The sequence below is a fragment of the Phaethon aethereus genome (genome assembly GCF_964289735.1).
Source record: "Phaethon aethereus genome assembly, chromosome: 1".
Lineage (NCBI taxonomy): Eukaryota > Metazoa > Chordata > Aves > Phaethontiformes > Phaethontidae > Phaethon > Phaethon aethereus.
This window is the reverse complement of record NC_138575.1, coordinates 204,489,223-204,502,413: the sequence shown is the minus strand read 5'-3', so window position 1 is coordinate 204,502,413 and position 13,191 is coordinate 204,489,223. Positions and strand designations below refer to the sequence as shown.

Here is a 13,191-nt window from a genome sequence, read left to right as displayed (position 1 = left end):
GCACTTGTAAAGTTTTAAAAGCTTCTTTTTATTTTGTAGTGGGATGGACTTACGTGCCTTAAAACACTTCAAAGGTGTTTATTATATGCGTATTAAGTCTTCTAACTGTAAATGACTCTCTCACTGAGAACAGTAATAGGGTGGCAGATCACTGTGTTTAGCACAACTCTTAAAACTTATCTTTTTGGCACATTGTTCTGTAGTCAGGTCTAGGTAGGCAAAATCCTTGTTTTTCCAGGTGAGGAGAAGATGAGTGTTACCTGCTGTTAACTTGTCATCTGATATGGAAAGTAGTAATTAGTGTGCCCTCTAAAAGTTCATATGCCTTTCTTTCATTTCTTTGTAATTATGAAGTATAGTGAGAAGCTTGTGAGTCTTGTGGAGAGAACAGTTTTTCAAATACTAACAATGTCCTTGGCGCCGTCTAAAACACAGAGACTAGTAAATGTCTTAGGAAACTTGTACCCTAAAGAGAATAGGTTCAAACTGAAAAAAAGAATAACGAGAATAGTTCTAACAATCCATGTATGTAGAAGACAGATCTATCACAAAGGATGAAATTCACCAATTCAATGTAGCCCTTATTGTCTTTCACTGGGAAACTAGTGTCTTTCCTTGTGTTATGCTATGGTATTTCTCCTGTCCTTAAAAGCCAACTTTAAAAGCACGTGGTGTTTTTGTCAGATGACATTTACTGGAAAACCAAGTGAACTGGGAGAAGTGGATCTAATGAGGAGTGATCCTGAGGAGAGTATAACGGAAGTAGATAACCAGGTATCTGATGATCTGTTTGATGATCATTCAGTGACTGACATCAGTGATACCAATGAATCTGGTGAGATGCAAAATCTAACAGGTAAGTCTTCTCTGTGTCCAAAATTATTTGCAAAAGCTTGTTTTTACAGATTGCTCTTTGGTTGAAAGACAATGAGATACAAAATTGCGCTGCTTTATTAATGGTTGAAGCAGGCACTTTCTAAACAATAATAATTCTTTTGTACCTCATTAGTGTTTTAAAGTTGTTAATGAAGCTTTCCAGCTCATTTGGAAAGGAGAAGTTTATTTTTTATTTTATAAATAGTAAAATGCAAGCAGAGAAGCCAGCTAACTTGTTCAAAGTCAGGCAGTGTTTTGGCAAAGAAGAGACTAGAAAGGGTGTCTGTAGGATACCTGTCTCTGTCATTAGACTGTACTTCATTTTCTTAAAAGTCATCCTATTTAACTTTCTACTTTTCCTGACCTGTAATTCTTGACAAGGTCAGCTTTCTTATATCTCTGGACCTGCAGAGGGACAGGAACATGAATCTGTCTGTTTATTCCTGTTAGGAGCTAGAAATACTGATGTGCGATTTTATTTTAAATTCTTCCTTAAACGGTGTGTATCTTAGTTTTTAATCAGGACTATGTCTTCTGTTTATTATTGAATGAGAAGGAAATCAGATTATTGTAGCAACTGAATCATTGTGGCAAAATGAATGCCACAAACAGCAACTGGTCTGTTTTCCCCATCACATTGAATAAGTGTCTTTAGAAGTATCTTCTCCAACCATCTGATAAATAATTCTAATAAATAAAGTTTGCAATTGCAGAAAGTTACAAGAGTTCTAAATGTGTCAGGAAAATAGCATTTGTAACTATTTCGTTTAGGTTATAATTGAAATTTCCGTGAGGATATTAACATAATAGTAATTGTTGTCAGTTCAGTTTTGGGGAAGCTTTGAATCTGTAGTTTTAAATATATCCTAAGTGATGGTTAACAACACAAAAGAACACAGCTGCAGATGGTTCTGCTGTGTTCATTGTAACCTTGATGGAGAAATCAGCTGTATGTATGGGCACATAAAATGAAAACCCTCTGTTTTAGAGAGGGCCTTTGTAGAAGTGGGAATCGCACTCAAGAAGCTGTTACTGATACAGTAACTACTCAATAACAAATAAACTTAAAGGTTGCTAGTATCCTATGCTGAGAACTTAAATTAGTTTTGTAAAGAAGTAAAATGTTACCAACTTTTTTATTGTCCTTGAAGAAGCATTTCTTACATGAAAATCTTATTTTCAGGTGCTTTGAGCCCATTAGCTGAAGAACAGTTGACAAAGCAGGATTTACTTCTCCTTGAAATTCTGAGGTTCTTATGTATTTGTGTAACTACAGTCCAAATTCAGACAGTGAGCTTCCGAGCCTCTGATATACGGAGGAAGCTGTTAATGCTTACTGATGGCAGTGTCTTTGATAGTGCTAAGCCATTGCATCTGCATGTGGTGAGTGTGAGCTTTTTTTAACATCAGACCCACCTCTGTATTTGTACTGTTTTTAAATTTGTACATTCTTGTCAACTGTATATTCTTGTCTTTTGTCATCAGTCCCCTGAAGAAGACATTAAAATGGCTACTTTTAGTGTTTTCGAGTGTGCTGTGGTCCAGGAAAGAGCAGTTAGAATTTGTAAGCCAGAAAATAGAGTTGGGAAGCATTGAGTAGCTAGAAATGGGGTCTGTAGTAGAATGGGATCTGTGTTTTAGTTTACAAAGGAAATATTTTTGACTGCTAAAACTAAAAAAATACTGTGACAGTCTTTGCATGAAAAGATGGTTAGTCAACATGTAAGAGCTGACAATAGATATCCTTGCTGCATGATTTCATGTAAGTTCCTGGAAATGTTTTATAGTTTTTTCTTGTTGTCTACTTATTTTCTTAAGTATTCTTTTCCATTTTGGTTCTTTTTTTTTTTTTATTCCCCAGTACTTGGTCCTTTTGAAGGAGCTTCCAATTGAAGAACAACTCTTGCCTGAAGATGATGTTCTTATGCTTCTTAAGCCTCTTTCGTAAGAGAGAAACTATTCAGCATGTATTAGAGCTATTTTAGTTCAACAATTAGAGGATTTGGGAGCTGTTTAGTGTTTCAAGATATTTTTTCTTTCTTTCTTTCACAGTGCTGTGTGTTCTTTGTACCGTCGAGATCAAGAAGTTTGTAAAGTAATTCTAAATAATTTGCTTCCTATAGCAGTAGGGTTGGCCCAGCCCAGTGCACATGCTGAAGGACATGCCCAAGGACAGTTTCTGACAGTTGTTGGAGCCTTTTGGTATGTTTTATCTACTCAATGCAGAAGTCTGTTGGGCATAAAATTTTAAACTTTGCTATCAATGTGAAGACTGTAGTGCTGTTGTGTGTTGCTGTGGTATCCTAAGGTATCTTTATCCAGCATCTAACTTTCCAGATTTTCTGTATAATATTTGTCGCAAAGAATCATATCGTCTTTAAGATAGTATTAGAATAATAAATGCTACACTGTAGTATTTATAAGTTTATATATAAGCATATACTTGTGTATTAACAAAGACTGATTGTACTCTGAATTGCATCAGTAATTATCACGTGATAACTTCAGCAACCAAAAATGAATATTGTTTATAATTGTAGATTATCAATAAAAACGTCAAATCCTCCCAAACATGCCTCTTGAGCACAAAATAATGAACTGTGAGCAGCAGAAACTAACTTGTTAGACTTTTTCTCAGAATTGTTGGCAACTTTTTCATTTGTTCAAATCTCCCTTATTTTAGGCATCTAGCACAAGGAGGGAAATGCACAGCACCAGTAAGAGTGGCCCTTTTAAACTGCATGAAAGCCCTGCTTGAGGTATTCCCAGATTTTCTGACATTCATTAGCATGTTAAGTATATACTTAAGGTGTACTTAAAAATAGTATCTAAAGTTGTTTTGCATACATCAGCGTATATTCCATTGTAGGTCGTCTGTGTATTTTAAAGCACAATATTAATTTTCTTCAGGCTGATCCTCATTGCAAGTGGGCGATCCTTAATGTGATAAATGAAGATTTACCTGTGAGTGATGCTTTCCCACATTTTCTCGCAGATAGTCACCATCAAGTACGCATTCTTGCTGCAAAGTCAATTATCAGGTGATAATGCAGATATTTTTTCTTTTTATAAGAATAATGCTTAATTTCACTTAACTGGCTGTTACTTCTGCTACTGTATAGCTGCTCTTTTCAGTACTTCTGGGGGTTTAATCTTGATGGAATGTAAAAGCCTACCTAGTTACTTTGGTTAAGGTGTTCAAACTTTGTCTACATTTCAATTATGTTGTGACGAGAGAGTTATATATTTATAGAGAATGAGAAACTATATATATATATAAAAAAAACTGTATATGATTTTTCACTAAATTTATTATGCGAAACTTGAATAGGAAATAGTGTTTTATCCTCTAGAAATAGATCAGGTACATTGTGTAGCATAAAAACTTTTTCAAAGGATATTGTGTTTTGAATACTGTGTATATTTCTTTCTCTATACATCAAAAAGGATGTAATTGAACTGGAATAGGAGTAGAGGAGGCATGTTCAAAAGTATGAAACACTTTATGCACAGCTATTGGTTGCATAAACTGGAGCCCTTCAGCACAAAAAGAGTTGAATTGCAGGAGGTACAACATAACTCTACAAAATCTGGGGTGGAACAAAGTGAAGACTGGCAGACTGTTCCAGTTTAAAGACATGGGGACATCAAGTGAAGCTAACAGGTTCAAGATTCTAGTAAAATATGGTTTAGTTCTTCGTACAACATTCAGTTATCCTGAATGTTACCCTGCTACCTTCAACTGTCTGGCTATTTACAGGTCTTCAAAAAGCAACAAATTCATGAAAGAGGAAATAATTGAAGGATACTAAGTACAGTCACTGCTTCTACATCATGATCCACCTGGGTCACCTGTGATCAAATGTTATATTCAAGGAATTATTATGCATACAAGGCAAACATATGGTGATGTTTCTCAGGTGTCTGCTAATAGTCACTTAGAACATTTCGTCCAATCCAAAGAGCAAAGTGGGTTGGGCCTTTCTCTACAAAAAATCAATTCTTTGAGAAAATCTTTTTACATATGCATCTCTTCAGTAATATATTCCCGAAGTACTTCATGACATGAAATGTTCCATTGTGATGAACAACTGAAGTTTGGCTTCCTGTGCTGGCAGAGACTGGGAAACATATATATATATATATATATATATATATATATATATATATATATATATATGTTTTCAGGCTATTCTCTGCCATTTTGCCCCAGCAGATGTTCTTAGTGTTATTGATAATGTTTTGAGGGAGAGGAAGGAAAGACTGCTGTACGAGAAAGTTAGGAAGAAAATAATGATACTCAGAAAATCAGAATCTTACTATTTTGTAAGCATAATATGCAGTAATTCTGTAGAGTAATGTTATGCTAATAATTATTGTTCTTTTTTTGAAGTTTGTTTCAAGATGTGAAACAGAGAGATTCTTCTGGAATGTCAAAACCTCTTCCCTTGAAGCTCCAGCAAAAGGCTTTTGAGAATGCGTATCTCAGAGTTCAGGAAGGAATGAGAAATCTGGTACCAACATCTAGTCATTAGTTTTGCCTGGTTTTCATCTTATGAATAAGATTACTTTTAAAATGATTGTGTTTAGTTTTCCAAGAACATTAATTCTTCTGGACTTCGGATAATCTGAGGTGGTGAAACAAGGTGGTAGTCAGGAAATTCCTTACACATCCAGTCAGTCACTGCTTTGCCCACATTAGAAGTCTGTAAACTTTTTCACTGTATGTTCCAGACTGCTCTTCTGCATCATACTATTTGTTGTTGCAGGTTTCAGTACTGCAACGCTGAGGAATCAAAGAAAATATTCTCAATATTCTAGACAACATATAGATAGTGAATAAGAGGCAATGTAAATTCAAATTATGTGTTTGCATAATATAAAAACAGATTTGTATATTTCAGTAAGGTCATGCTTCCAGTGATATTAGAGCAGTGGTTTTCACAAAATCAAAATTTGCTTAAGAAATTAAACTATTCAGAAGAAACCTCAAGTGAAGAAAAAGTTTTACTTCAGTGCAGTGACTAGAAATGCAGTGGTATATATTACTGTGGAATTTCTTTAACTATGAATTTTTCTGTTAGTGGCTTTCACTTCTCATGCTTCCTTGCTACCATGCTAAGTCATCTACATCATCTGCATTTTCCGTTTTTTTTCTATCACGCTGTCATCTATCTGCATGTCATATCTTTGCCGCATTTTCTCTCTGTTCCCTTTGCCTGCTGTCTTGTAGCTTCGGCTTGGTGCTGAGGCCTCATCTGTCTCTGATCTCATGTCATGAACCACTTAGACACACACAAGTCTATGGGGCCAAATGGGATCCGCCCAAGAGTACTGAGGGACCTGACAGAAGCGTTCACCAAGCCACTTTCAATCATTTATCAGCAGTCCTGGGTAACAGGGGAGGCATGTATAGGACAACCAGGTGATCAGGCCCAGTCAGCATGGGTTTATGAAGGGCAGGTCCTGCTTGACCAACCTGATCTCCTTCTATGACAAGGTGACCCACTTAGTGGATGAGGGAAGGGCTGTGGATATTGTCTACCTAGTAAAGGCTTTGACACCATTTCCCACAGCATTCTCCTGGAGAAACTGGTTTCTCACGGCTTGGACAGGCATACTCTTTGCTGGGTGAAAAACTGTCTGGATGGCTGGGCCCAAAGAGTTGTGGTGAATGGAGTTAAATCCAGTTGGTGGCCAGTCATAAGTGGTGTTCCTCAGGGCTCAGTTTCGGGGCGAGTCTTGTTTAATATCTTTATCAATGATCTGGATGAAGGGATCAAGAACACCCTCAGGAAGTTTGTGGGCAGCACCAAGTTGGGTAGGAGTGTTGATCTGCTTGAGGACTGGAAGGCTCTGCAGAGGGATCTGGACAGGCTGGATTGATGGGCTGAGATCAACTGTATGAGGTTCAACAAGGCCAAGTGCCAGGTCCTGCACTTGGGTCACAACAACCCCATGCAACATTACAGGCTTGGGGAGGAGTGGCTGGAGAGCTCCCTGGCAGAAAAGGACCTGGGGGTGCTGGTTGACAGCCGGCTGAACATGAGCCGGCAGTGTGCCCAGGTGGCCAAGAAGGCCAACAGCATCCTGGCCTGTATCAGAAATAGTGTGGCTAGCAGGAGGAGGGAAGTGATCGTGCCCCTGTACTCAGTACTGGTGAGGCTGCACCTCGAATATTGTGTTCAGTGTTGGGCCCCTCACTACAAGAAGGACACTGAGTTGCTGGAGCGTGTCCAGAGAAGGGAAACGAAGCTGGTGAGGGGTCTGGAGCACAAGTCTTAGGAGGAGCATCTGAGGGAACTGGAGTTGTTTAGCCTGGAGAATAGGAGGCTGAGGAGAGACCTTCTCGCTCTCTACAGCAACCTGAGAGGGGGTTGTAGTGAGGTGGGTGTTGGACTCTCCTCCCAAGTGACAAGCAATAAGACAAGAGGGAATGGCCTGGAGTTGTGCCAGGGGAGGTTTAGATTGGATATTGGGAAAAATTTCTTCACCAAAAGAGTTGTCAAGCATTGGAACAGGCTGCCCAGGGAGGTGGTGGAGTCACCATTGCTGGAGGTATTTAAACGACGTGTAGATGTGGTGCTTAGGGACATGGCTTAGTGATGGACTTGGCAGTGCTATGTTAAAGGTTGGACTTGATGATCTTAAAGGTCTTTTCCAACCTAAATGATTCTATGGTTCATCTCTCTGTACTGTTGCCTCCAGCTTTTTGTCATCTTGTCTCCTTTCTCTTTTGCCTTGGCTCCCTGTCCTGTCACTTCAGCTTGCTGTTGTCTGTTAGCTTCTACCCTTTCATTGCAGTTTCTTGTTACCTTTTTTCAATTTTCATCACTTGTCAACACTGTGCCTTAATAGGGGAAGAACTGCATTTGAATTATTAGGCAGTCCTTCCCTATATGCATCAGGGAGGAGCAAAAAGGAGACTTGTCTTTGTCAATGCCTCCATGATTTCTCAGTTAAGTGCCTTGCCTATGCTTATTTGCTGATACTATAACATGAACTGGAGTGCATGAGTTATTGGCATGTGTGCTGGCGTACTGGAGGCAGTAACTTCTAGTTTAGGAGTGGAGCAGACATCCGGGGGAAGTAATTTTTAAGCAACCAAAGCAAGATTTTCAGCAGTATTTATGTCAGTGCCCTTAATTTGAAATTATTTATTAATTAGGAGATTGCTTTAACAGAATATTTGTATGAGTTCTTCATTCTTTCTTATCGAAGGTCAGGGGTGATGCAAGTCCTGAAGATCTTTTGGACAAACAATGTAATGGAAAAGCGGTTTTGCTGATGCTTATAGCCCTGGTTCTGTGCTGCAGTCCGGTCTGTGAAAAGCAAGCTTTGTTTGCTATTTGTCAGTCTGTGAAAGAGAATGGATTAGAACCTCACCTTGTGAAAAAGGCAAGTATAAAATTTTATTTTACATTTAGGTTATAAATTAAGGTTAGGTTATAATTGGAAGGATACAAAATACTTTTGTCAGTATTAGAAGTTGTTAAATTTTATAAAAACATGACTAACTTTCATATTTGAATGAATTTGTCATTATATTTAATGACCTACATAGAAATAATGACTTCATAAAAGACAATTTTAATGGTAAATCTTGTATGTTAAAAGCACAGATCTGAAATACACATAGATTTTTCTACATTGGAGATTGAAGATCTCATTTAAAAAAACCCCTTTCTACCTGGTGGAAGTAAAGTGAGTTTTCCAATGTGGAAAATACGTAAAATAAATGCAAGGTATTGGAAGATGGTATGTGTCTTGTGGACTTCTATTTTGAAGTTCACAAGGGCATACTGAAACAATTGCTGTTTATACTGCAGCCTTTCGTGCCAGTCATTTTTTCAGTGCACATGTTTTCTCCTTTTAATCCTCTCTTTATGTTTGTTGCCTCTTGTTTTTACACAGTCTCTAACCCACAGAATGTGTACTGGCTGTCCTATCTTGGCATACCACTTCATACAGGGTAGTTGTAGTTCCTTCATTGCACTCTTTTGAGATGTGACAATACAAATAATAAAAAAATTGCTTATGCTAAATAGGAGCTGGGTTATACAAATGTTCATTGAAAGGCTGAGTGGGGAACATGGAGGTGTAGTACTGTCAGTTTGCCATAGTATCATGTACTCTGCATACTATTTCTGCAATCTTATTTCATGCACAGGTTTTGAAAAAAGTATCTGACATTTTTGGCTATAAAAGTATAGAAGACTTCATGACATCACATTTAGACTATTTGGTGATTGAATGGCTTAAAATAAATGACAGTGGATATAGCCTGTCTGCTTTTCCTTATGTTCTTCTGAACTATACTAGCCTTGAGGAATTCTACAGGTAAGTTTGCTATGTGAAAGCAGTTTATTTAGATTCATTGGCAATTATGCCACAGGGTTTAAATTTGTAAATGTAGTAATGCATCACAATTTTATTGTCAGATAACATATTGAGAACTTTTTAAAAGTATTCCAGGTATAGTGTCTGTTTTATTTATGCTGGTAAGGTTTTTTTGTATAGCAGCAGCTAAACAATAATTAGAAGTTTAGTTATACAGTAGAGGAATGGTATTTGCTATATTATGCTTGAGATTTTTTAAAAAATCAAATTCAAGGACGTTCTGAAAATGTTTTTACTATGTGTAGGTCTTGTTATAAAGTTTTGGTTCCACACCTGGTGATTAGAAGTCAATTTGAAGATGTGAAATCACTTGCCGACAAGATTGAAAAAGACTGGAGGCAGGTTCTAGCAGACTGCTTTCCAAAGATACTTGTGAATATCCTCCCATATTTTGCCTATCAAAGCCATGGAAAGGGTGAAGTAGCAGAGCAAAGAGATACGGCTTCTAAAGTCTACGATGTGCTTAAGGGTGAAAACTGCTTAGGAAAACAGGTACCTGTTTTAAATGTGTAAATTGAGTTCTGTGTCATTTAACGGACCTGAAAGAATCTTTTATCTATTCTGTAAAACTGTAAATAGTTCAAGTTTGTAGATAGAAAGTTCTTATTTTAATAAAGCCAAACTAGCCAAATTTTTATCCCAAAGTTTTCAAGTAGGTATTCATAGAATCATAGAATAGTTTGGGTTGGAAGGGACCTTTTAAGGTCATCTAGTCTAACACCCCTGCAATGAGCAGGGACATCTTCAACTAGATCAGGTTGCTCAGAGCCTCATCCAGCCTGACCTTGAATACCTACTGAATAGAAACTTTTATGCAGACGGTTGACTTGAAATAAAATTTTTTTCAGAATATAATAAAATATTTTTACCACTGATTACAAAACCCAGAGTTTCTCTGTCATTTATATGTTTAAGTAAGTCATGTTTTCCTCTTAAAATATTTTGTTAATGCTTTATTGAGGAGCCATCTTCCCCAGAGGCAGACTCTATATTCAGAACTAGTAGTAAAACTAAATTTTTTTTTTTCCAGATGCCATAGCAAAGTAAATTGTTCTACCTATGACTGCCATAGATAAGATGTAACCAGACCTGATTTCTGAGTGAATTGTATGTCATGGATAATTGAACAAATAGAGAATCCAGACAGGAAAAAATGGGTTTTCTCACAAGGAAATGAAATGTTAAATAATTTCAGCTAAAATATTATTTTCTTATTAAAATGGTTAAGAAATTAGAATTTCTTATTTCTTCTTCTAGCAAATCGACAATTTATCTCATAATAACTTACCAGAGATTGTGGTTGAACTGTTGATGACCTTACATGAACCACCTGATACCACAGTAGAAGGAGCTCATCTAAGTAAATATATAAGGCATGTTTTTGTAGATTTTCGAACTGATGAGTGGGTTTGTATAACATTGTGCATTAAAACGTGCCCTTCAGTAATAAGAAGAGGTGGCCTTGAAGTTGAGCATTAAGGGATTTTATTGTCATTAGTAACGATGTATCATAGGCATGCTTTCTTACATAGTTATTCCCCTGTATAAGTAAGGAGAGCCACTATAATACTTCAATTAACAGAAAGAATCAATGGGTGGGCAAGAGAATGCCATTGTATGTTAGTGAGCTGGACTATGGCAACGCCAATTTAGATTAGTTCAAATTTGGATGGACTGCCTTTTTTGGTAAAATTGGTCAGGTTTTAATGCCTCAATTAAAGTGATTCTTTTAAAGGCCTTTAAATATTTAGAAGTCACTGAGAAGTGAAGGGAACCATTTCTTAACAGTTCTTGTAGTGGCACCTCTTGCCTTTGGTAAGATTGCTTAAGCAATGCCAAATAAACAAATTCCTAATTAATAGAAATATTCTAATGCCATAAATATCTTATTTTTTATGAGCTTTTCAATCTCTGTTGTTGTTCTAAAAATATCACTATTTGCATAGTTATCTCTGGAAATAATTTTCCAGATTTTTGTGTTTAGATACAAACTATTTGGAAAAACATTACACTTTCTAAAGTTATTGAAGAAGTTTTTTTATTGTAGAAATATAAAGCTAAAAGAAATGAAAGCATTTCTGTGAAAATCTGCTAAAAGTTAAATGGCTGAGGATTTCAGAACTGTATAGAAGAAATTTGTTTTAGTGAGATTATTAACAGGCTGTGGAGTTTGCTTGTAACCAAAGTTTTTCTTACTAGGAAGGGGTTGGTAAGAATAAGAATGATGAAACTTAGAATTTGCTGCTTTGTTACTATCATAGTGCATTTCTTTTCTTTTTGAGAAGTTAACTACCTTATTTTATAATGGGGAGATTCGTGATTACTTTTTTCCAACCAAATTGTTCCTATAATTACCAAATGCAGAAGCTTGACTTGCAGTTAAATTTTCCTATGAAGTACCTTAGATGAGACAAATGTGTGGGTTTTTAGCAATATGATCTTTCAAGAAATAACAGAATGTTAAGAAAGTACGGCTTAACTGCCATAGAGGGACAACAGACAGCTAAAAATAAGATAGATACTTTTGGTGCATCTTACTTACTGAAAGCAGAAAAGATTTCCTAGTAGTTACGTGTTTATTCAGAGAGACTTACTTTATTTAATACATGGGGTTTGATTTTTGGGAAGAAAAAAACCCCACCTCTTCTTTTATTCATTTAGGGACCTGGATCCTGCTCCTAATCCTCCTCATTTTCCATCTTATGTGATTAAGGCAACCTTGGACTATATTAGCAGCTGTCATAAAAGCAAGTTAAAAAGTCTTGTAGCAGTTCTTTCTAAAAGCCCTGTAAGTATGTCATGATTATTTTCTTTTTCTGTAGAAATATATAGATTATATATATTAGATATATATATTTAGGTATATATATAAATACAGTATTTCTTTTTATGGGTACATTTCGGTTGAATTGACATTTTCATCATGTATATATGAGGAAAAAATGCAACCTTAGAAACCTTTCTTTTTTTTTTTTTTTTTTTTTTTTTTTCCCCTTCTGTAATGGAAGTCCCAAGTTCAGTGACACAGTAGCTTTACAAAAATGACATGCTTGAACTATTACATGCATTATATAATACATATGAAATAATGTATAAATAGAGGGGATTATTTTAAAGATTGGGAAAATCTGTGTGTACCAGACCCAATTTAGATGCAATTTATGTCTTTGGCATATGTCTGAAGAACATTCTAAAATAATTACATTTGGACAACTTTATCTAAATACTATCTACAATTAAGATATTAAGGTTTCCTTCCCTTACTGACAGTGTGAAATTTTATAGTCTGTGATATTTTTAGACATTTGATTTCCAGTTTTTAAAGGCAAATACAAAGGCATATAAAATCATGCAGTCCTTGCAAGAAATTATAAACATATTACTGTCTTGTAACATCGTTCCTTGGAAACTTGTCTTTTCAAAGTTTATGCTATTTTATTGCGTATGTTGTTAACAACTTACTTTGCCTATCCGTAAACAATCTAAAAATCAGAAAAAAACTTTTTCTGGACCATATTTGTGTAAATCTTTTGAGTGTAAAAGTTAATATTGCCAGCCAGTGGAATAAATTATTTAAAACATAACACAACCTGCCTAGTACTTTAAGACAGTTACTTTTGTTTTTAAGTTTGCAGTTTTAACAGTTACAATCTCTATTGATACTATTTCTATTCTATGAAATAATGCATTTTGTACATATGAACATTATGTTTGCAAGATTATAGACGAAAGCACTACCCATTGATTTAATGGTTTTTATTTGATGTAGGTGAGAACTGCCATAACTGTTTGTTTTTCTGAAAAAAATGCAAAATATGTTTTTTTTCCTGTGGGGTTAAAAAAAATGAAAAAAGAAAATTAGGAGGTATGATGCTGATAGTTCTGCTTGGAGAATTTGTTTCTATGTAGGTCTTT

General features: G+C 35.9%; 1 protein-coding gene across 1 annotated transcript in view; it reads left to right on the top strand.

The window, feature by feature from the left end:
* The window catches only part of ATM (ATM serine/threonine kinase), an 82,197-nt gene that overhangs the window by 20,591 nt on the left and 48,415 nt on the right, over nt 1-13,191 (top strand). Inside the window, exons 16-27 of the mRNA XM_082004907.1 lie at nt 685-856; nt 2,060-2,259; nt 2,738-2,820; nt 2,929-3,078; nt 3,560-3,635; nt 3,787-3,917; nt 5,270-5,390; nt 8,098-8,274; nt 9,047-9,216; nt 9,522-9,768; nt 10,534-10,649; nt 11,938-12,064. Of these exons, the coding sequence (XP_081861033.1) occupies nt 685-856; nt 2,060-2,259; nt 2,738-2,820; nt 2,929-3,078; nt 3,560-3,635; nt 3,787-3,917; nt 5,270-5,390; nt 8,098-8,274; nt 9,047-9,216; nt 9,522-9,768; nt 10,534-10,649; nt 11,938-12,064 (1,770 nt within the window). The remainder of the gene's footprint in view (nt 1-684; nt 857-2,059; nt 2,260-2,737; nt 2,821-2,928; nt 3,079-3,559; nt 3,636-3,786; nt 3,918-5,269; nt 5,391-8,097; nt 8,275-9,046; nt 9,217-9,521; nt 9,769-10,533; nt 10,650-11,937; nt 12,065-13,191) is intronic.